The sequence below is a fragment of the Podarcis erhardii genome (assembly GCF_964252035.2).
Source record: "Podarcis erhardii genome assembly, chromosome: 7".
In the NCBI taxonomy this organism is placed as follows: domain Eukaryota; kingdom Metazoa; phylum Chordata; class Lepidosauria; order Squamata; family Lacertidae; genus Podarcis; species Podarcis erhardii.
In genome coordinates this window covers 55193694-55216756 of record NC_138511.1, presented here as the reverse complement: position 1 = coordinate 55216756, position 23063 = coordinate 55193694, and the positions used below count along the sequence as shown (strand labels likewise).

Sequence of the window (23063 nt, the reverse complement as noted above, 5' to 3'; positions counted from 1 at the left end):
TTATTTTTACTTTAAAGAAGTCACTGGGGGTTCTGAATGTGATTGGTGTATTGATGTTGGATGAAGAGGTGTTTAGCCCTTTCTCCCCCTGCCATTTCCCTGATCTAAATTCCTGCCCCCACCCCACCCCATACAATGCAGTGAAATAAAACTAAAGAGAGTCTCTCATCAAAATAGTTTTCTTTTTTCCCTTTTTATTATAGGAACGGTTCAAAGCCGAGGTCCTGAACAAAAAGCTACGGAAACAACTGACAGAGTACAAAGTGCCCCCTGTCCTCGACTATGTCCATGAGAAGATGGCAGTACATGAACTGGAGAACATCATCAAGATCTGGGAGAGGAAGGTGGAAATTGCAGAGGTATGAGCATGCTGGTCTTATATCTGGGCACCTGTGCCACAGGGCTGACCACAGCGAGGTCTGTGTTAAACCTCTGTTCTGCCTCTGAACACAAACTTGGCACTGATGTGGGCAATATGTGGCCAAGTGCCTCATTGTTATACTCAACACCAGGTTAAAGAGAGGTAAAATTCCCTATTGGAAAAGGGTGTTCAGATTGTGTGCAGGAAGTGGAGTTGGGGATCAGTGTAGGGATAGCCCTGAACTTGAAGAGATGTGGCTATGGACAAAACTCCACTTTCAACCTGTTGCCTTTGGCATATCCTTTCTTGTCCTTGTTCTCTCCCTTGCTGGTTTGCAGAGCAGGGTTTTATTTAAACTTTCTAGGATTGTGAAGGTGGCAGTAGAGCATCAGGAAGTAGATAAGCCCTGCAGATAGTGGATGCTGTTTCTGGAGCACTCTGAAATGATATTACTCCAAGGTGCAGATACAGGAGGAGAAGAAGCCTCTCTGTATACGTATGGTTTTTTCTCCTTGCTTGAAGTTTAAAAGAGGAGCAGAATGAGGATGAGCAAGCAAGAGAGGGCCAGGAACAGCTGCTCCACCCACCTTAAGGGCAGGAACTTAGAGAGCATTTGTCATTTAGGGTAAATAGAAGGCATGCAATAGTTGTCCCCCTCCCCCTTGGTCTGGGTTTTCTTTCTCAGTCTCTCTCTCTGTCCCTCACTCCCAGCTCAGTTTCTTACTGCTTTCCTCTTTTCCTCTCTTCTGTCTCACAGATGGCCTTGCGGGGCTACCAGAGTACTTGGCACAAGGCAAAGCTGGCTAGTCAACAGCTGCAGGCTCTTCTCCCAGAGCAAGGGAGCAACTGAGAAGGAGAGAGCTGGACAAAGGCACTTTACCAAGGGCCCAGTTGCCTAGCCTTGGAAGAGAACAGGAGCCCCTGCAGCACATGCCTCCTGCTTCCTCTGTCTTCTTTGGCTCTCTCTTCCTGACAAGGTATTTGCACCAGGGTCTCGGGGCCCCTGCAGTTGTTGTCCCCTTTCCCTTTCTGTTCCCCTGTGATGAGTTACTTTATAAGTCATCAATATATCTGGCTATATTTACCACTTTGGAGTCATTTCATACCACATGGTTCTGAGGAGAATGAATAAGGAGGGTTTGAAGTTTAATTGTCCAAATGGGACTTCTGGGGAAATGACAGATGAGCATAACAGCACTCACCATATCTCAGCTGTGCATTTCTCAGAAATGTCTGCTGCTTAACCTGCCACCATCCAGCATGTCAGAAGACAGGGCATGAGGCTTTTAGAGAGAAGGCCTTCAGGCTGGCCTAACTTGGCTGTAGAAACGGGAAGAAGCTCCCCACTGTAGTAGTCATAATAGATGGGATCAGACTGCTTGGCCCGTGACTCAGCTGGCCCTTCTGGGAGCTCCTGGCTGTCTTCTGTGAGGTGCTCTGTATGATTAAGGCTGGTGTGGTCTGAGAAGTCAATGGCTCTCTCCTCCCCAATGGGTTCAAATATCCCTTCACCCTCCTCCATGGGAGGTCTGAAGGGGCTGTGTCTTGAGTCAGGGATGGGAGAGGCCGGAGCTCCCCACTTTGCTGTGGTGGTCACAATCCAGTCGCCATAGGAAGACACTCTGGTGTAGAGAAACGGCCCATAGCATCTCATACCGCCCTTGGTCATCACTCCCTTCAGCACCCACTGCCTTGTTCCATCTGCCTGGCACATGACCGGGTTGCCTGGGTATCCCTTTGGAAGAGGAAAAAGCAAAGGTGCCTTTATTTATTCATTTCAAATACCTCTCCACATGCAGTTCAAGGCAACTGACAGAGAAATCATGAAATACAACAAAAGCCAAGGCAAAATAAGAAAAAAAATATGGAGCTCATGACCTCATGATAGGTGCACAAAGTCAGAATTTTAGGAACAAGGAGGAGGAGTTTGTGGAGCTTTTGGGTGGGCCCCCTGGTCCAATGAAAAGGTTCCATCAGGAGCAGAAACTGCTGTTTTACTCTCTGCTGCAGATCCCTTCCAAATAGCAGATCAAGTAAAATGGTCCCCCTAACAACTCTCTTCCACAAACAGGGATGGCCAGCAGCAGGCAGGTAGACATTAGCGTTAGAAATTGGGCACTGTGAGCTGGCTGGCTAAGGGTGTCATAGTGGCATACAGGGTTCTCCTCCTCCTCTCTGTTTTATTCTCACAATAACCCTGTGGAGATGGGCCTGTCACCATCTCTGACCTAAGATCACTCAGCTTCACAGCTGAGCAGAGATGTGAATTAGGAGTGCATTTAACATTTACCTGTGGATCTTGAATAAACTGGATTAAATCCAGATTCATCATGCCCGGCCCTGTTTTCAGCCATCAGAATAACATGAAAATTAGACGTTCCAAGACATTTCTGAGGATACAGTTCTGAGATTACTTATGGGCTATGGTTCACCTACCAGCTCTTAACTGGTCTCTTGATGGGTGTTTCTTCTTCTTTTTTTATCAAATGCTGCCTAAGAATGAGTAGATCTGCCCCTTTCTCAAAAGTTCTTCAATAGATTTATACCCCGCCTTTTAGAAAAAAATTCTTAGAAGGGGCTCACAAATATATATATATTTATAACAATATCTAAAAATTTTAATTTAATAATAGAAAACACAAGTGCTAATGTTAAAGCACCACCCTGCCCAGTAAACAGCTGCAGCAATGCTCTTGTGTTAAAAGGGGGAAATATTTTCTGTACTTTCACTGTGCCTTGCTGAAGTGTTTGCACAGTTACTAGAAGAGAACTTCTTGTTGTGTTTATGAATTGTGCAGAGGTAGCAGCAGATGAGTCTATGAATATGACTTTCTCACCAGGCATCCAGACACGTTGTCAGCTTTCCTGTGGCTGCAGCACTCTGTGGTCATGATTCTGTGCAGGGGACAGGGGTCAACATCCACCACCGAGAGCTTCCGTAGAGAGACGCTCCCTGTCTGGACTGAGATACAAAGGCATGAGCAAAGCCTGGCCTTTCTAGGTCTTTACAGGACTAAGTTGGCAACTGAACACAACACACATTGGGCTGCCCATCTTCCCTTCAAAGCCCACCCTCCTGTGCTAAAAGCTATATTTCCTGTCTTCTGTCCAGGGCAAAGAGGAAGTAGTTCTCCTTAGTACCCAACAGTGAGGGGCAAGGTAAAGAAAAGAAAAAAGATCTCACTAGCTTCCAGAATTTGGTTCTGGCAAAATGTCTACAGATTGGAATTAGATTAGTTACTCTATTGGTTCAAAAGAATTCTGTGTTCTAAAAAAGGTTTGAATAGCACATTGTCTCTTAAGTGTCCAGCCAGGAGAAATTTTGGAAGCCACATGCAATAACCACATGCAAGGAAGACATAGATCTGATCCCTGGGAACTATGGGAAGTCTTCCACATGCAGATGGCCAATAGATGTGTATCCATGAGAGGGATGGATGTTCTCATGGGAGAAAAACTGAAAATAGGCATAACACCAAACATGCCACCCGGAGCTCCTTGTAGGAAGAGCAGGATGTAAATGCAGTCCAAAAATAATGGAGCAATTGATCTTGCACAGCATTTGTGAAGACTGCCATTGTGAGTGCCATGGTACACAAGTAGCTCACCTGTGTGAGGATGCAGCCAGCCCACAACCAAGCAGTTCCTTAGAGCTGCCACAGGGAAGTTTTCAGGTGGGAAGCAGATGGGCTGCAAAGCCTTGCTGAAATAGAGCCGGGCGCCTATCTTCAGGAGGGCAATATCATTGTGAAGAGTGAGTTCATCAAAGGCTTCATGCGGGATGATGGCACTGATGGGGATCAAGAAACTTCTGTCTTTCAGGCCTGTGATACCAACCACGGCCAACACCTGGGTCCTGGCCATGGAAAGTGTAAGCAAATAAAAGGCACTTGAGTGAACACAGACATGGACCCTTGCTTCAGGCCTCTCCGTTCCTGGGGGAAGCTTCTGGGCTTGAGGCACAGAAATTGAAGAGGAGGTGCAGCGATATAGGAAAAGAATCAGTTAATGAATGCCTGACTTTCAAGTACCAGTTAAAAGCACAGGAATCCTGACATCATGCTAAACATGTCTTTACATACTACTACTAATAATAATAATAAATAGAAGGCAGGAGAGGGGTTGTGGAAGACAAGAGTGCCTGGCGTGCTCTGGTCCATGGGGTCACGAAGAGTCGGACACGACTAAACAACAACAACAGGAGAGGGGTTAGGTTTTCATCAGGATGCAGGAAATGGGGAAGGGAGGTTTAACTGTTTCCTTGTTGGCCACAATTCTGGCCCACCCTCCTGACTGTGGCTATTGGCTTCTTTTTTTAAAAAAAATCCTATTGGTTGCCAAATGCACACAACCAATCATAGAATCATAGAGTTGGAAGAGACCACAAGGGCCATCGAGTCCAACCCCCTGCCAAGCAGGAAACACCATCAATTCTCCATTGTTACCATGGGGAGGCCTTAACAGGGAGAAGCAGATAGGCTGCACAAGTCTCCTGCTGCTGCTTTTGCACGTGGCAAAAGGGACCCTAATTCCTGCCTGCTAGGCTTGCCAACGTTTTGACTGGCCCCTGCTGGATCAGGCCAGTTGCCCATCTAGTCCAGTAGCCTGTTCTCAAAGTGGCCAACCAGATATAGCCCCAAACTTCATTGTGTTTCTTTGCTGGGGGCTATGTACTTCTGGCAGCCTATTGTGGTAGGATTCTGATTAACTGAGCAGCCAGTTTTCCAGTGTGGCTGGGAACAGAGGTCTTCATCTGAGGCTTTTCATGGACTCACCTGGGAGCACTTTTCCTGAAACACCACATCTTTTGCAGCTGCTGCAAGGGACAGGGGCAGACCACTGAGCAGAGCCCTCTGCCCGGGCTTCACTGCAACCCTGCTACATCTCCAAGTTGACCTACTTGTCTAGCTAGAATGACCCAAGGATAGGATTGTGCTGCAAGAACTATTATTAATTGTTGCAAAGTTTTTTCTGGCCCTTGAAGGAAGTTCCTATACAGTGTTTGATGATTTGCAGCTATAACTGTTCCTGCTCCATGTGTGTAAAAACCTCCACTTTAGCACCCACCTGTTCAGGAAAGTAGAGGCTGCACTTACTATCCAATGTTTATCCAGGATGCAGCCCAAAGCCAAGTGGTTGCCATAGACATCCTGCAAAGATACCATCCAAGGGAGTTCATCTACAGCTGCAAACTCTTGCATGGGTCTTCTGGGATCTAAGCTGATCTGCATGCCGCAATCTGTGCCAGTGAGAAAGAGGAGGGGCAAGTCAGTCATCAAGGCCTGTCTGAATTCAGCCTCAGCCACTGTATTTTCTCCTTTGTCCTGCTAATATCCAGGAGGTTCATTACCCCATTGTGCTGCAGGAAGCAGAACATGTCCTCCAGTGGATGAGGAGCCTTTTCCAGCCCAAGGGCTGCATTCCCTTCTGGGGGGAAAGGCCACATGCCAGCGGAGGGTGAAGCCAGAGGGAAAAGTGGGCAGAGAAATGGAAGTACATTTGACCTCTCCATCCTCCATCCAGGCAAACAAGAGTCAGGCCCTCTATTATAGCTGGAGCTGGTAGAAGCCAGAGTCCAACATTTGGAAGGCCACAGGAATCCCATCCTTCCCTGTGATACATTTGTTTCTCAGTTATGTCTCATCAGCCCTGTTTTCACAAGAAAATCCAAAAGTTGGAAAAGAATGCAAAGCATTTGAAATAGTGTACAACCTTGGCCAAATTCTGCCTGAAAGGGAGAACTTGTGTCATCTACTCTGAAAACTGCTTCAGCAGTTAAAGATGTGACCTAGGGCAAGTATACCAGTTTGCCTAGTTTGCATTGTTTGTGTTAGCCTTTGTCAACCTGGCAGCCTCCAAACGTTTTGAACTACAGCTCCCATAATGCCTTACCATTGGCTGAGGCTGATGGGAGTTGTAGTCCAAGTCTGGCAGGCACCAGGTTGGCAAAAGTCTGGTTTATTATGGTATTATGCACTGTTTGGATTTTGGGTCATCTAATGTGGCAGTGCTAACAGATACTACCATTATTATTACTACTACTTACAACACACACAAACACACACACACAATGTCCACCTTCGTTGCATTGCGTCCCCACCCCATTTCTGATCATCTGTGCCCTCTGGCATCCTTGGGCCCAGAAAGGTCTCTTAGCTCTACCGCCCATGGCCAATGTTCGGCTGCAAGGTCAGACCCAAATGCTTCACTCACCAGCCGCTGAAGAGGGCAAGATGCAGCAGCACAAAAACAGGCTTCCTATGCAATGTCCCTGTTAGAAAAAAAGAAAGCAGACCGTAAGCTCGGCACAGGCATTTCCCAGGACCTTTCCTCGTCTCTCATCTTCAGCAGAAGTCAGTCTTTCTGTTCCGAAGCCCAGATCAATCCCATAGCCACTGGAGAAGCAAATGCAGCATGTCTAGCAAGGCGCTGCTAGTTTTACAGTGATCAGTTTTACCTTGAAACCTTTTCTCCTAGGCAACACATACAGACACCAATTGTCATCTTCTTTAGTACAATGGTTTTTCAAAATGTCTTCAGGAAGGCCTTTCAGGGATTTCTCAAGGAAAGGCACAGGAATGGCAGGCAAGCTTCTCCAATTAATGGCTACTAGCCACAATGGCTGTGTTTACCTCCACTGTCAGAGGTCTCATGTCCACATACTAGTTGCTGGGAAGCACAGGTGGGTAGAGTGCTGTTGTGCTCATGTGCTGCTTGAAAGTTTCCCACAGGCATCTGGTCGGCCACTGTGAGAAGAAGATGCTGGACTAGATAAGCCATTGGTCTGATTCAGCTTTTCTTGTCCCTCTTCCCTTGCAATGTATAGTTGCAAGAGGGTTGGGTGTGTTCTTGGTCACACAGTAGAAATGGGCCAACAATGATGTTCCCCCAGTTTTATTTACTGTTGAAAATGAACTGGGTGATCCAGAATTCTCCACAAAATGGCGTTGGAATTCCATATCAGAAGTGGGGGGGATTTATTGGAAGGCCCATCATTGTGGTGCAGGGTTGCCTGGAAGTAGGAAATTGGAAAGCCACTGCTTTAAAGCAGGGGACCCCCAACCTTTTGGGACCCATGGACCATTTGCAAATGAAAGGAGCTGTCATGGGCACTGCAACTTATTCTATTGACTACAACAGAATGCTGCTTTCAAGATTAATTTCAGCACAGGGAGGAGATCCTGTGGAAACCACAAAGACCTCAGCAGGTGCATGTGTGCCTATTTGTTTGGATATTCACTTTTTGAAATATGGCAATGATAACTATGCTGGTTGGGGCTGATGGGAGTTGTAGTCCAAAACATTTGGAGGCCATTGCATTTTAAAAGACTGAACAAGAGGGTTGTGGTGTGGTTGAGAACAAGAGGTGTCCCTCCTACCACAGTGGATTGAAAAGTAAGATACTATACTCAAATCAACCAGTATAACAGATGGATGAAGATCCATGGCCAGTTCTCTTGAAACCTTGTCCTGCGTTTATTCTTTATTTATTGCATTTATATCCCACCTTTTTCTTCAAGAAGCTCAAGGTGATGTACATGATCCTCTCCTTCCTCATTTAACCCTCATAACAACCCTGTGAGGTAGGTTAGGGTGAGAGGCAGTGACTAGCCCAAGGTGGCCCAGTGAATTTCATGGCCACGTGGAGATTTGAACCCTTGTCTCCCAGGTCCAATTCCAGCACTCTGCCCAGAACTTTCCAAACTTTTCATGTTGATGACACACTTTAGACATGCATCATTTCACATCACAGTAATTTAGTTTTACCAGCAAACTGGAGGTTAAACTAACCCCTTTCCAACACTGGGAGAGTGCAGGGAGTGTTCCTGCAACACACCTACACACTGCAGCTGACACACTAACATGTGACATACAGTTTGGAAAGCTTTGCTCTAACCATTACACCACACTGTCTCTTGTTCTCCTTTGTTTGACCTTCCTAAAAACTCCATTATGTGGTTCTTGTCTTGCTCTTTCTAAAACACATCTCTTTTCTGTGAGCCTTTTCCTATTCCATCTCCTAAGTTATTCTGTCAAGAGCAACCATATATTTTTCTGCCTTCTTTTACCAAAGAGGTCTTGGCTTGGTCTGATTTCCTGCCATTTCCTGACCTCTGATTTCCTGCCATCAGGTAGAGCCCAGGAGCGACCATGCCCTTTGCCAGAATTTGGCACTGCAGACTCAACTATTGTTAGGTCGTGGTTGCCATGGTGCTGGAGTTCCTTCTTGCTGGCCTCATGACCAATAACCTTTCTGGGACTAGACCTGCTTGCAATTCCCCTTCTCGCTCCAAATCCATGACTGCATTCCCTAAATTTAAGGCAAATCTGACCCCAGGGTCATTTCTGAATCCTAAGAAGAGAAGCTTTTCTAGGGATGACCTCCCCTAAAAAAACTCAACAACTTTGGCTAGGCGCACCCCCTAAAAAAAAAGGTCAGCAAGTTCCTGCACCTCTTTTTTCTAGAAGAAAAGACCTGGTGAGGGTAGCCAGTGGGTCTCAAACTCTCAGTGAACTAGGGACTTCCCCTGCATGTGAAGACAGGCTCAAGAAGGTGGTTTCTACACATGGTGTAGGAGCAGATGGGGCTTGTCAACCTAGGAAGATAGCCCATCTAGAAGGAAAGCCCATCTAGAAGGAAAACCCTGATCCTAAATCTCTGCTGCCTTGTGGAACATCTTTGAGATAAGAAAAGACTAGCAGTGGTGTCCAAACTTTTTCCAAAGAGGGCCATATTTGATGAAGTGAAGGGCCGACCAAAGTTGTTGGTCCTTTTTAGGGTTGAAGTTGTTGTTTAGCTTTTTTATGATTTTACCCCAAAGTTGTTGAGCTTTTTTTTAAACTGCCATGAGGACCGGATTAAACTGGCAGGCCCCTGACTTTGGACATGCCTAAGGATGAAACCCTACATAAATCCAGAGTGGAGTCCCTAAGATGGTTGGATGATGCCTTGTACACCTCCTTCCAGCAACTAAACTGGTGCCAAATGTATTGCTCTACTTTCCTTTGGACCACTTTAGCAAGGCCAAGAGGGGCTTGACGTCTGGGCGACCCAGAACCTCCATACACTGCCTAGGCTTGCGCCCAAAGAAGGTAACTTTGGTTAACGCAGTGGTTTGACTTCACCTCCAGAATTGGGAAAGGTTAAACCTACCCTCCCTGCATGCTGCCCTCCCTCCCATGATAGGCTATGGGGGTGGAAAGGTCCCATTCATGCAAATAGGACTCGCTTTTGGCTCAGTTGCTACACTCTGGTGGAGAAATGGGTGTCCGCTGCTAGCTCTTTTTTGACCTTACCATCCTGTGTGTCAATGAAAAATGAATGAAAAAAGAATGAAATAAAAAAAATTGTTTGTAAAAACTGAAACAATAAAATTGAATGAAACAATAAAAAAATGAAAGCGATGAAACAAGAATGAAACAATAAAATTGTCAGTTGAAACTGTTGACAACTATTTAAAACCTTTGAATAATTAAAACCAGCAATAAACTAAAAACCGGATACAATAGGGTTGCCTAAACAAAAATGTTTTAAGCAGGCATGGAAAAAGTGCAGTGAAGGCGCCTGCCTGATATAAGTAGGCAGAGTCCCAAAGTATAGGTGCTGCCACATTAAAAAATCTTACAAGGTTTGTTGTTGTTTAGTCGTTTAGGCGTGTCCGACTCTTCATGACCCCCTGGAGCAGAGCATGCCAGGCACTCCTGTCTTCCACTACCTCCCACAGTTTGGTCAAACTCATGTTGGTAGCTTTGAGAACACTGTCCAACCATCTCGTCCTCTGTCGTCCCCTTCTCCTTGTGCCCTCCATCTTTCCCAACATCAGGGTCTTTTCCAGGGAGTCTTCTCTTCTCATGAGGTGGCCAAAGTATTGGAGCCTCAGCTTCACGATCTGTCCTTCCAGTGAGCACTCAGGGCTGATTTCCTTCAGAATGGAGAGGTTTGATCTTCTGGCAGTCCATGGGACTCTCAAGAGTCTCATACCAGGTTTACTATTTAGTAAATTCTTTACTATTTAGTTGTAAATTAATTTAAGCTTCGTGGCCAGATTTGCACCAAGGTTTAGGAACTATTATACTGTAATATCTGTGTCAAGAACGATTGAAATTGAAAATGTATAAATCAGCCGTTCTTTGCGGAGCGGAGATACCCCCAAGAAGGCCTGCAGCCTTGAACAGGGCGAGTGAACCCCGAGCAAGCAAAAGGCACAAGCCAAGCGCTTTGCAGCAGCGAGCTCACAGCGCAGGCGCACGACCTGCCCCGCCCCCCCGCAGGAGGGGCCATTGAGAAGGGCGGCGTGCGCGTGCGCGAACGAAGCGCGGGCTTTTCTGTAGCGGCGCTATGGGCGAGGCCTACATGCCGGTGGAGGCTGCGATGGGGACCGAGGAGAGTTTCCTCTCTCTGGCAGACATTCTCATGTCGCAAGAGAGGCTGCCGTGCCGCGCTGAGATCAAACTACCTCGCCTCGCCACCGTCTTGGGTAAAGCGGCCAGTGCCGCCGCCGCCTCCTCAGACAACGCGCTCCCTGAGGTGAGCTAACATCCCGCCACCCTCCTGGATGGAATGACTACAACTCCCGACAGCTTCAGGTCGGAAGTGACGATAGAGAACGGGAGGTCCAGACTTCCGTTCAAATCGGTTTTGCCTATAGATCTATAATGCGACTTCGATACCATGGCGAGTTTCCGGGTTGAGTTTGAAGTGTCTCGGAGGACAATGACAAATCCCGGGATTTCAGTGGGGGAATCCAAGATAGTTGTGTGACTGAAATGACACAATGGGTCGGTGCATCTGGCAGTTAACCAGAAGGTTGGTAGGTCGAGCTCAACCAGAGACGGCTGTGTGGACAGGATTCCTGCACTGCAGGGGGGTTGGACTAGATGACCCTGGGGATCCCTTTCAGCTTTACAGCTCTATGATTGTATGAATGCAGAAGGTAGCAGCAAGGGCAGCTGTTCATGTTCTTGTAACTCAAGCCTTCTGTTTTTAATCTTTTTCCTGAATGAGGTCCTAAATCATTTAAAAGTGCAAGGCATCTGCATGCAGGTCAGCGGAGCATGAGGCTTCTGTGTGCCATTGGGCTCTGGACGGGTAACCCAAGTAGATCATGCTTCTTCGTGGCTGGTGCTCCAAGCCGGCTTGGAGCTCCTGGGAAGGGGAGGCTAAGGCTTGCTCTGGCTCAAGAGAGTAGAGCCCAAACCTTTTTAGACTTCAGCCAAACTTTGGCACCTGAGGAGGGGTTGGGGTCCATCTTGAGGGAGGGTCCACAGCTCAGTGGTGGAGCATCTGCTTCATATGCTGAAGGCCCCTGATTCAATCCCTGGCATCTGCAGGTAGGGCTGGGGAAGAAGCCTTCGTGAAACCCCAGTGGGCTGCTGCCAGTCAGTGTAGACTGTACTGAGCTAGATGGACCAGTGGTGTGACTTGGTAATGGGCAGCTTCCTATGTCCCTCTCCTCTGTAGCTTCAGGGCTCTCCCCAACCTGCTGGTCTCCAGTTCTTTTGAACTGGAGTTTCCTTGGGAACTACAGCTGTAAAGCTATTGTAGCTAACAGTTTCAGCCACGTGCACCTTCCCACTGCAATATGAGGTTATTTATCATTTGTTGTGCAGCTCCCTGTTCATTTAATCAACATTCCTGTGAGCTAGGTTTTTTTTTTTATTTATTAGATATTTATTAATGGTTTTTTTTTAAATTACAACATAATAAACAAAACATACAAAAAATATCACATTTTATAACATATTTTCTTATCCTTTTTGGACTTCCTCACATCTCCCGCTCCTACGTTCCAAAATATAAAAATTAACTCAGCAATTTATCACCTTATCCCCACCTTATCTAATTTTCCAATGTTATATCTTGAATTTTAGATATATTCATTTGACTTTTTAAAACTTTTAGTTTAGCCTAATCATTATCTAAAAGTTGATTTTTTCCTAAATTTAACTTATCTTCATAGTTCACTTTATCTAATTCAATGGTGCCAAATTGTTTGTGATCAAGCATCCTCCTTAACATTCATACAGTTTACAATATTTTTGCAAATAGTCCTTAAATTTCTTCCAATCTTCTTCCACCATCTCCTCTCCCAGGTCTCGGATTCTGCCAGTCATCTCAGCCAGTTCCATATAGTCTATCAGTTGCATCTGCCATTCTTCCAGTGTGGGTAGATCTTGGGTTTTCCAATGCTTAGCAACGAGTATCCTTGCTGCTGTTGTTGCATACATAAAAAATGTTCGATCATTCTTTAGCACCCTCTGGCCAACAATGCCCAAAAGGAAGGCCTCTGGTTTCTTAGGGAAGGTATACTTAAATACCTTTTTCAGCTCATTGTATATCATTTCCCAGAAGGCCTTAACCCTAGGGCAGGTCCACCAGAGGTGAAAGAACGTTCCTTCACTTTCCCTGCATTTCCAACATTTATTATCAGACAAGTGGTATATTTTTGCAAGTTTGACTGGGGTCATGTACCATCTATATATCATTTTCATTACATTTTCTTTCAAAGCATTACATGCAGTGAAATTCAGCCCAGTAGTCCATAACTTTTCCCAGTCCTCAAACATAATATTATACCCAATGTCCTGTGCCCACTTTATCATAGGCGATTTAACCATTTCATCTTGTGTGTTCCATTTTAACAGCAAGTTATACATTCTTGAGAGTACCTTAGTCTTAGGCTCTAACAGTTCCGTTTCTAACTTCGATTTTTCCACCTGGAATCCTAACTTTTTATCAAGTTTAGAAACTTCTTTAATCTGAGCATAGTGTAACCAATCTCGCACTTTGTCTTTCATTTTCTCCTGACTCTGCAATTTCCAATTATCTCCATCTTTTTCTAATATTTCCCAATACTTCGGCCATTTGGCCTCCATATTGAGTCTTTTCCGGGCCTTAGCTTCCAATGGTGAAAGCCACCTTGGAGTTTTGTTTTCCAATAAGTCTTTGTATTTTGTCCAGACATTAAACACTGCTTTTCTGACAATATGGTTCTTGAAATTCTTATTGATCTTAACCTTGTCATACCATAAATATGCATGCCAACCAAACGCATTGTCAAAACCTTCCAGATCTAGTACATCAGTGTCTTCGAGAAGCAGCCAATCTTTCAACCAGCAGAAAGCTGCTGATTCATAGTACAGCCTTAAGTCTGGCAGGGCAAAGCCCCCTCTTTCTTTCGCATCAGTTAATATCTTAAACTTAATTCTGGGCTTTTTGCCCTGCCAGACAAATTTAGAAATATCTCTCTGCCACTTCCGGAAACACTCTGTTTTGTCCACAATCTGTAATGTTTGAAATAAAAAAAGCATTTTCGGCAATACATTCATCTTTACAGCAGCAATTCGGCCTAACAAGGAAAGTTTCAGTCTTGTCCAACTTTCTAAGTCTCTCTTAATTTCTGCCCAGCATTTCTCATAATTATCTTTGAATAGACTCAGATTTTTTGCTGTTATATTTACCCCTAGGTATTTTACTTTTTTAACCACGTTCAACTCTGTCTCTTTCTGAAACCGTTCTGACTCTGTAACTGTCAAATTTTTCCCCAATACCTTAGTTTTCTGCTTATTTAACTTAAATCCCGCTACCCGACCAAACTCTTGAATCAATTGTAATACTTTTTTCGTGCTAGATTCTGGCTCCTGAAGGGTCAAAACTAGATCATCTGCAAACGCTTTAAGTTTATATTGTTTCGCTCCGACCTGAATACCTTCCACCAGCCGGTCCCCTCTGATCATGTTCAAGAGCACCTCCAGAACAGAGATAAATAACAGTGGGGAAATCGGGCAGCCTTGTCATGTTCCTTTTTCAATTTTGAACTCTTCAGTAATCACATTGTTAACTATCAGTTTAGCCTTTTGTTCTGAATAAATTGCGTCAATCCCATTCCCAAAACTCCGTCCCACCCCATCCCTTCCAAATTTCCCTTCATAAATTTCCAAGAAATATTATCAAAGGCTTTCTCCGCATCTATAAAAATTAAAACTGCTTTTGTGTTGATATTTGTTTGCAAAAGTTCCAAAATGTCAATTATGTTCCTTGTGTTAGCAAACAAATGTCTTCCTGGGAGAAAGCCTGCCTGGTCTTTATGAATTACCTGATTCAAAACTTTTTTAAATCTACTTGCTAAAATGTCTGCAAATATTTTGTAATCTACGTTTAGGAGGGAGATGGGGCGGTAGTTCTTAAGTTGAGTCTTTTCAGTTTCCGATTTTGGTATCAATGTGATAAAAGCTTCTTTCCACGATTCCGGCGCCTTTTTCCCCTCCAAAATTTCGTTGCTAACCTCCAACAATGGTTGTATCAAATATTCTTTCAATGTCTTATAATACTTGGAGGTTAGCCCATCTGGCCCTGGAGATTTGCCCAATTGCATGTTCTGAATAGCTTGTTCAATCTCTTGTCGTGTTATTTTAGAGTTCAGGATTACTCTATTTTCTTGTGACAATTTTGGTAGTCCATTCTTTTTCAAAAATTGTTTTATCTCGTCCTCATCTTGCGGCCCTTGAGTATATAATTTTTTGAAGTATCTCTGGAAACACTTTCTAATATCCACAGGGTTCTGAATGTTCCTTCAATCTCTAAATTTGTAACTGTGTTTAGTTTCTGTCTCTTTTTCAACTGCCATGCTAGCAGTTTCCCACATTTATTCGCCGAATCAAATGATCTTTGTTTCATTAATTTAAGTTTCCACTCTATTTCCTGGTTTATCAATTTGGAATACTGTGCTTGATGGAGTTTAATTTCTCTAAGAATCGGCTGTGACTTCGGATTAGATCTTAGCTTCTTCTCAAGTTCTTTGATTTTCTCCAAAATCTTGTCTTTTTTCTCATTTTGTGTCCTTTTCTTTACAGCATTCTGTTGTATCAAGAACCCCCTCATCACGGCCTTACTTGCATCCCAGATGATTCTTTTTTCCACCGTAGTGTTCAAATTTATCTCAAAATAGTCCTTCAAAACTTTTTGGGCCTTCTTGGTAATCTCCTGATCTCTAAACAAATTGTCATTCATCTTCCATCTAAAGGAGCCGGCTGGTAGTAGTGTCATGTTCATCTTTACAGCATTATGGTCGGAGCAGGTCTTTGGGCAGATTTCCACCTTTCCAGTCTTAGGTGCCGGACCTCTAGATATCCATATTTGGTCGATTCTCGTCCATGTCAGTTGGGCTTCAGAAAAGAATGTTCCTTCTCTTCCCAAGGGGTTCTTTGTCCTCCAAATGTCAATCAAGTCCATGTTGTCAGTTAGTTCAAAAAAGGTCTTTGGTAGTCTTCCATCTTTTGTAAGATTTTGATTTTGTGACTTATCCATGTTGGTTGATACCACGCCATTCATATCTCCCATCATAATGATGTTGTCATAGTCCAGATAGTCCAGGACATTCTCATGCAACTTCTTATAAAATTCCGATTTCCCTTCATTTGGTGCGTAAATTCCTAGTATCAAAAACTTCTCTCCTTGATAATGTATCTCTATTGCCAAAATTCTTCCTTGCTCATCTTTGAATAAAAATTTAGGTGATAGGCTCTCCTTTGCATAGATCACCACTCCTCTTTTCTTCACTCGGTCCGAAGATATAAATTCTTGGCCTAATCTTTTATTTATTAGCACTTTTCTATGGAGCCTTGTCACATGTGTTTCTTGCAAACAGATAATGTCCAATTGTTCTTTTTTCAATATATGAAATAATTTCCTCCTTTTTTCCGGAGAATTGCACCCATTAATATTCCAGCTCAACAGTTGCAGAGACATCCTGAGCAAATCTGTTATTTCTCAGGGGGTGGTATCTTTTTCTCTGGATCTTCAGGTTCCAAGGAAGAAGGTACAGCAGATGCTCCAGGCCCCAAAGGTGTTTCGATTCCTTTCTGAAGGTCCTCTCCGTAAGCAATAAAAAATTTATCTCTATCTTCAGGTGTTTTAATCTTAACTTTCTTCCCTCTGAAGGTGAAGGATAATCCCTAAGGAAATTCCCACCTAAAAATGATTGAGTTACTCCTTAACAGTCTGACCAATTCAAGATAGGCGGATCTAAGGTCCAGCAGTTGTTTCGGGATATCTTTGTAAATTTCAGCTCTTCTATCCAAAATGTCCAGTGATTTTTCGTAGTGTAGTCCCAAAATCTTGTCCCTTTCCTCCTTCGATCTCAGAGTTATCAAGCAATCTCTGGGCTTGTCTTTCTTTGCAAATCTTCCAAGTCTGAAAGCCGATACAATTTTAAAGTCCTTTTCTTCCTGTATAGGCCAGAACTTGGAAAATTCTTTAGTCAGGAACTCAGCTAGGTTTTCTTCTTCAGCTTCTGGTATTGACCTTAATCTTAAATTATTTTCCCGGTTCCGCAGTTCTATCATAGACAAATACATCTGATGTTCTCCAACTTGTTTACATAATGGTTTTACCTTTTGTTCTAAATTTTCAACTTTTTGGCTGGTAGCCTCAGCCAATTTACGATTCTCTTCAGAGGCCTCAGTTAACTGCCCAATTGCTTGTACGTTCTGTGCCACCTGTCCAGTTATTCTGTTTAGACAAGCTGTATTTTGATCAATTTTGGCTGTTTGTTCATCCGCTTTCTTGTCCAAAGATTCTACTCTTTTATCCAAAGATTCAAATTTTTCATAAATTTTCTCTAGAATTGAAGCAGTTACTCCTGAGGCCATATCTTCCAACTGTAACTGCTCAGTTTCTTCTTCTTCCCCTGCCAACGGCAGAGTAGATACAATTTCTTCCTCCCCTGCTACTGGCAGAGTAGGTACAGATGATCTACGTGTCTGTAATGCTGAGGTTAGAGTTGCTTGCTCCGCTTTTTCTTGTGCCACTCATTCCAACTTTATCTAACAGTCAAGGTCAAGCTGAGTTGTTCCCATGAGAATGCCACAGCCCAAGAGTAAACAATCGTATAGGAGGAAAGGAAAGAGAAAGTAGAATAGTGCCACTGCTGTAAGTCCAAAATCCTCTAGAGGGAGTTTGAAATGTCTTGAGAGAAGAGGTCAAATCAAATAAAATCAATAAAATCAAATTTAATGTCCATAGACCTTCAGTAGCTAGTGCTTAGCAGAGTTAGTATTAACAGCAAAACATTGTTTCTGACAAGTGTCAACTGGTGTTTCAAAGTAGCAAGTCTTAAAATGCTCTAAATGTTGCAAGTCCAAATACACAATAGCCAAGTCTGCAAACTGACAGTTTTACTGTTCAGGCAGCTCAAGTACCTGGGCTTCTCAGTCAAAATCTGTAGTTCCCACAGCAGAAGATTAACACAGTCCAAGTAAGGGTTAAATCCAGTAATTAAGTTAAGTCTTTACTTTGTCTCAGAGCAACTTCAATGGGTGCTCAAATCAGATGGTTTAAAAAGCCTCTACAGTGGCTCCATTCCTCCAGCTCTTTTTGCTTTGAAATTTAAATAGCAGCGGAAGACGGACTTCCTTTTAACATCTCTCCGCTTTCAGCCAAATTTCCATTAATTTAGACTCCAATTTTAAAAAGTCCTTCCTTACGCACGGGTTGTTGCTTTTCAGTTCCGAACGTTTTGAGGAAAAAAGGTCAGCGCTCACCGACAGCAGCTGCGCGGCTTCACTCTACAGAGTAGCGATCGACTCACAGCGCCGCAACCCCCTCCACGATCCGAGGCTCCTTACGGGGTCTCTTCAACGTTTTAAGGATCGCTTCTGGCGCCCGCCGAGTCCCACGTCCCCAGGCTCTTGCTGCCTGGGGTTTTTCAGCACGGGTCTCCGCTTTGCCGTAGCGGACGACCCGATTCCGCAGAGCTTCCTTCTCACAGCGCGAGAAGGACCGCCATTGTCGTTCGCGCCGCCTCCGGAAGTCAGGAACTGGAGTTTCCTTGGGAACTACAGCTGTAAAGCTATTGTAGCTAACAGTTTCAGCCACGTGCACCTTCCCACTGCAATATGAGGTCATTTATCATTTGTTGTGCAGCTCCCTGTTCATTTAATCAACATTCCTGTGAGCTAGGTTTAGCTGAGAGGACAGTGACTAGCCCAAGATCACTCAGTGGGCTTCATGGCTGAGCGGGAATTAGAGTCTTAATCTGACACTCTAACCACTACACCACACTGGCTCTCCTTATATGGCATGAAAGTTACAGCAAATATCTTAATTTACATTTTCTGTACTTTTTACCACACACATGAAATTGTGGTGCACCTTACTTTGGAACCATTATTGCTTTGTTTGACCTTTATCTTTCAAATCCATTTTTAAAAGCCTGAAACCATTTCATTATAGATTGGCAACAGTTAATCTTTTTCTTTTGTCTTTCTGAAGTAACTTTAATTAAATTCTCGGATAGTATTACAGTAAAACCATAAAAACATTCTATTCACAGTATTGTTTTTTAAAGTTTGATACCTCCATTTGGAATGATTTTAATTTTGTAATCTTCCAGTCTCTTTATTTCATTCCTACCCTGTTTTATATACATCTATACACTTCCCTGTGCCATTTTGTGTAGAAATATATCTTGACACAAATAATAAAAAAACTAATAAAATTTTAGTAGGGTTACCCAAATCAAGCCTCCCAATAGTGTTGAACCACTTAAAATCATAGTGTAAAAACACATATTTTCTTTACTGTTCTGGTAGTCTAAAATGGATGGAAAATCTGCGATTGTCTATTCCTTAATTTCACCTGTTCATCTGGGAGACACTGCCAGTACAATTTTGTTGGAATGTCTGAAACTGTTATCCCCCCAACTCCCCCTCCCAAAATGTTAGAATCACTTTATATTGCTTCCCAGTCCTACACCACATCCCAAATGTGAGGCAGAATGTGCTTCATCCCCGCAATTTCAGTGCAGTTTCTGTTTGTGCAAGTTTCTCTTTAGGCTGCAAACAAATTTGCTTCCAAGTTACAGTGGTACCTCGCAAGACGAATGCCTCGCAAGACGAAAGAGTTTTCCGTTTTTTGAGTCGTTCCGCAAGACGAATTTCCCTATGGGCTTGCTTCGCAAAACGAAACGTCTTGCGAGTTTGTTTCCTTTTTCTTAAAGCCACTAAGCTGCTAATAGCCGCTAAGCCGCTAATAGCCGCTAAGCCGTTAATAGCCACTAAGCCGCTAATAGCCGTGCTTCGCAAGACGAAGAGACTTGCAGAATGGATTAATTTCGTCTTGCGAGGCACCACTGCACTATAGCAGCCAATGCAAGTTTCTTGGAGTACATAACACGGCTGCAAGTCTGCTATAGTTTTATGTATACTGCTTATTGATGGTTTTCCCCTGTTTGTATATTACTTTATACAGGGCTCAAAGCTGGAAATCCCCCTCTGGCTGGCCAAAGGCTTATATGACAACAAACGGAGGATCCTTTCTGTGGAATTGCCAAAGATTTACAAGGAGAGTTGGCGGACGGTGTTAAATGCAGATGCCAACGTGGTTGACCTGCATAAATTGGGGCCATACTACTATGGATTTGGCTCCCAGCTGCTGAATTTTGACAGTCCTGAAAATACTGAACTAGCTCAGACTATATTGCAGGTAAAACACCGAATTTGACAGAAGTCTTCTTCCCCTTAATGCTTCTGAGCTCTCTGTGCTCTCTTTTGGTACTGAAGTGTTGTTCTTTGAGAGCTGTTAAACATTCATAGCAACCTTCCCACCCAATTTTCCCCTGTGCTTTGTTGACTTATCATGGCAAGTACAACACTTGCTTCAGTGCCAAATGGCAGAGACCTTCATTAGAACCAACCAAAGTGCTGCTAAATTTTGAGCAAGCTTTCAAGTTCTTCAGCACTCTTCATCTGAATGGATGTTCAACAAAACAGGAGGGAGGGGAGGGTAGAAAGAGTTGGGCAGGATCTTGTCACTCCAAAATCTACAGTTCACAACGGTCTTAAAATGGGAGTGCAGGGGAGGCTATGCAGACATAAATAGATAAGCCTCGGTGGGTGTCAGACATGGCAGAATGTGCGCAGGGCTGCTGTGACAAAGAGGTGACAGTGGCTGCTTCCTCATTTTTGGAAAATAAAGTGTGTAGCATTTATTCATGTCAGTCTCCAGTGCTAGACTTTATCTAGATTTACTAATAATTATTTTGTTTATTTATTATTTGTAGTAATAGCCTAAATGGCCCTGGGGTGGGTTACAGAAATATCCTAGTTAAAAGGACACAGTAGTGGCACAAGATAAAACTTGGGAGGGGAGGTCATTCCGTAAACTGGGAGCCATCACAGAGAAGGCCCTCTCACTGGCCACTGTCTCTTGGCACACAAAGGCAGGTTGATGTGGGAGGAGATGTATCTTCATATATTTCGGGCTGAAGTCATTTCAGACCCTGTATGTCAGTGCCAAATTGGGTTAGGCAACTACTGCAGATCTTTCAAGACTGTTGTAATGTGTGTCTGGCACTCATCAGCAGTATTACAGCTTCATTCTGCACAAGCTGCAGCTTCCAAACCATCTTCAAGTGCATTGCAGTAGTACAGTCTGGAAGTCACCTGGGCTTGGATCATTGTGGCCAAACTATCCCTGACCAGGAAGGGCCATACCAACCAGAGCTGGACATAGGCTCTCCTAGCCACCAAGGCCACCTGGTCCTCAGGTAACTTAGATGCTTCCAGGGGAGTACCAACCCATTCCCTACTACCTGGACCTGAGTACCTGCAGCACACAGTACCTCTCCTGTCCAGATTCAGTTTAATGTATCAGTCCACATTACCAGCTCCAGGCAGTGGTCAAGCACCTGAATTGCCTCTCCTGTTTCAAATGGAGCATACTTTGCATGGTACACTAAAGACCAATTTGGATAGTTTTTCCTAGTGTTTTGTAGGGCATGTTATCTCCAAAAGTTTTAAGTCCCACCTTCGTTTGGTAGAATATCATTTCTTTCCAGTTTTAAAATCCTATTCTTAGACAGCTAAACATGGTATTATCCAAGCACAGAAAATTGGAGGTAGCTGCATTGATCCATTGCAAAAACTAAACCAAATTCACTGGATTGCCATCAAGTAAACGGCCTTCTATGGCCTAGATGCTACCATGGTCCCAAATCATTATGCTCATAATTCAGCCACAGAAAGCCTCAGTCAAAGGAGAAGCTAACTTGACCCAGATCTTTCTGTCTCTTCCCAGGCCAGGACCCACACCAGCCCTGTTCCATGCCTGCCTGGAATGTGTCCTTGATCTGTGATAATACCTTTTGCTTCCCTGGGTGTGTGGGTGTGTAGAAATCTCTGACTTGTGTGTGGCTGAAATGTAGCCCATTGTACAAAGGTTAGGCTTCCCGCTTTTGCCTCTGACCCCACTAACATGCAGCCCCAAGAAGGTTGGCCATGATGGACTGTGACCTTGGGCTGGAAAAAGTCACCCACCCACCAACTGCTGCTATAGTTTGTTAACCTGGCCCTGTGTGTAGCCTGGCACTCCCTTTGGCTACTTGAGCCTACTCAGGACTTACTTCCATTCTAAGTAACTCTGCTTCCCTCTTCAGACATTTATTGGCCGATTCCGTCGCATCATGGACTCTTCCCAGAATGCATTCAATGAGGACACGTCTGTGCTGGTGGCCCGTCTGGATGAGTTGGAACGAGCCTTATTTCAAGCAGGCCAGAAAGGACTTAATGACTTCCAGTGCTGGGAAAAGGGTCAGGCCTCCCAGATCACAGCATCCAGCCTAATCCAGAATTACAAGAAGAGAAAATTTTCTGACTTGGACAGCTAAGTGCATGAAGGGCACAGTTGACACTTCCATGGCAAGAGACAAAAGAGGAAATGATGTTCATCTTATGAATTGAAAATCTCCCTGGTAACATCTTGAGATTGAACTAGAGCATATTTCTGAGGAATGTTGGCTAACACTGTGTGGCCTGAAGCTGTCCACGCACTCTTCTAAGAACGTACAAGATTATTCTGGGTCTGTATCTGAATGGATACAATCAATTGGAACAAATCTTATTGGGCAATAATTAACATTTTATTCAATCTAATGCAGCTATGTTTTAAGCTTTCAAGTGATGACTCTAGAAATGCAGGGCAAAAGGATGAACAATTCTCAGGCAAATGAGTTTGCCCTCAGAAATCATCATTGGAATATTTGTACATAGTCTACCAGGTTATTGCCTTTGTTTTTATTTGCTAGAAAAGTGATCTTTGTTAGGGAGAAAAGGCAGCTCCGATATATTTTAATGTGCCTCTTGGTGCCTGCCCGTTGCAAGACTTCCTGTCCAAGGGGCTTAGCTACTCTACTAAATCTTAATTTAGTGGGCAGCTTTCCCAGTCCTTTGAAATGCAGTTTTCTGAATGGAGTTGGGATCTTTTAACTGAGAATTCTCAGCACTCGCAAAACTGCTCCCACAATTTATTGGAGGAAGCTGTTGCACTTAAATAGCTTAGGCTTTTAATCTAAATGACATTTTATCTTGCTTCCATTGTGTATTGCTTATTTTGGCGGAGGGAGGGATAAATGTCCCACTCCCGCTCCCTATTTCTCTGCCTTTGCTGCAAACTCAGCTTGACAACCCATGAGCCCCTCTGTACCATCCCCCTGGCATGGATTTCCCTACTTTCCAGGAAAGTAGATGCTCTCTTCAACATCCTCGGTCTTGGGAATCTCCAGGTTCCAGATTTTGCATTCTGGGTTCTGTTCCATCCTTAACAGCATAATTTCAGTGTAGGTGAAAATTAGTAATCCCTTTTACAGTTTCCCTTTTACATTTGTTTAGCATTGCATTATAAATAAAACTGATTTTAGCAAAAGCA

At 43.9% G+C, this 23063-nt stretch overlaps 3 protein-coding genes across 6 annotated transcripts in view; 2 read left to right on the top strand and 1 right to left on the bottom strand.

Annotated features, from left to right (window-relative positions):
- The window catches only part of CFAP263 (cilia and flagella associated protein 263), an 11301-nt gene extending 9856 nt beyond the window's left edge, over positions 1 to 1445 (top strand). Inside the window, exons 8-9 of the mRNA XM_081870591.1 lie at positions 204 to 359; positions 1119 to 1445. Coding sequence (XP_081726717.1) covers positions 204 to 359; positions 1119 to 1211 — 249 coding nt within the window. The 3' untranslated portion in view covers positions 1212 to 1445. The remainder of the gene's footprint in view (positions 1 to 203; positions 360 to 1118) is intronic.
- The window catches only part of PRSS54 (serine protease 54), a 17674-nt gene extending 6728 nt beyond the window's left edge, over positions 1 to 10946 (bottom strand). The window contains exons 1-7 of one of the 4 annotated variants that reach the window (XM_081870587.1): positions 10819 to 10946; positions 6575 to 6632; positions 5712 to 6010; positions 5429 to 5600; positions 3970 to 4217; positions 3199 to 3323; positions 1564 to 2096 (exon numbers count right to left, since the gene is read on the bottom strand). In XM_081870587.1, coding sequence (XP_081726713.1) covers positions 1602 to 2096; positions 3199 to 3323; positions 3970 to 4217; positions 5429 to 5600; positions 5712 to 5880 — 1209 coding nt within the window. In that variant the 5' untranslated portion in view covers positions 5881 to 6010; positions 6575 to 6632; positions 10819 to 10946 and the 3' untranslated portion in view covers positions 1564 to 1601. Of the gene's footprint in view, positions 1 to 1563; positions 2097 to 3198; positions 3324 to 3969; positions 4218 to 5428; positions 5601 to 5711; positions 6011 to 6574; positions 6633 to 8430; positions 9074 to 10818 lie in introns of those variants that run through there. The other 3 variants (XM_081870590.1, XM_081870588.1, XM_081870589.1) reach the window with 3 other exon arrangements.
- Positions 10647 to 23063, top strand: GINS3 (GINS complex subunit 3). The gene is made up of 3 exons (XM_081870596.1): positions 10647 to 10889; positions 19611 to 19844; positions 21796 to 23063. Exons 1-3 carry the CDS (start codon positions 10701 to 10703, stop codon positions 22024 to 22026), a joined length of 654 nt encoding a protein of 217 aa, XP_081726722.1. The 5' UTR covers positions 10647 to 10700; the 3' UTR covers positions 22027 to 23063.

Bases quoted from the DNA above. Each gene is read 5' to 3' on its own strand.
- GINS3 (XM_081870596.1), top strand. From the start codon at position 10,701: ATGGGCGAGGCCTACATGCCGGTGGAGGCTGCGATGGGGACCGAGGAG. The intron at 10,890-19,610 runs GTGAGCTAACAT...TACTTTATACAG, and splicing joins CAGACAACGCGCTCCCTGAG to GGCTCAAAGCTGGAAATCCC. The intron at 19,845-21,795 runs GTAAAACACCGA...TTCCCTCTTCAG, and splicing joins TAGCTCAGACTATATTGCAG to ACATTTATTGGCCGATTCCG.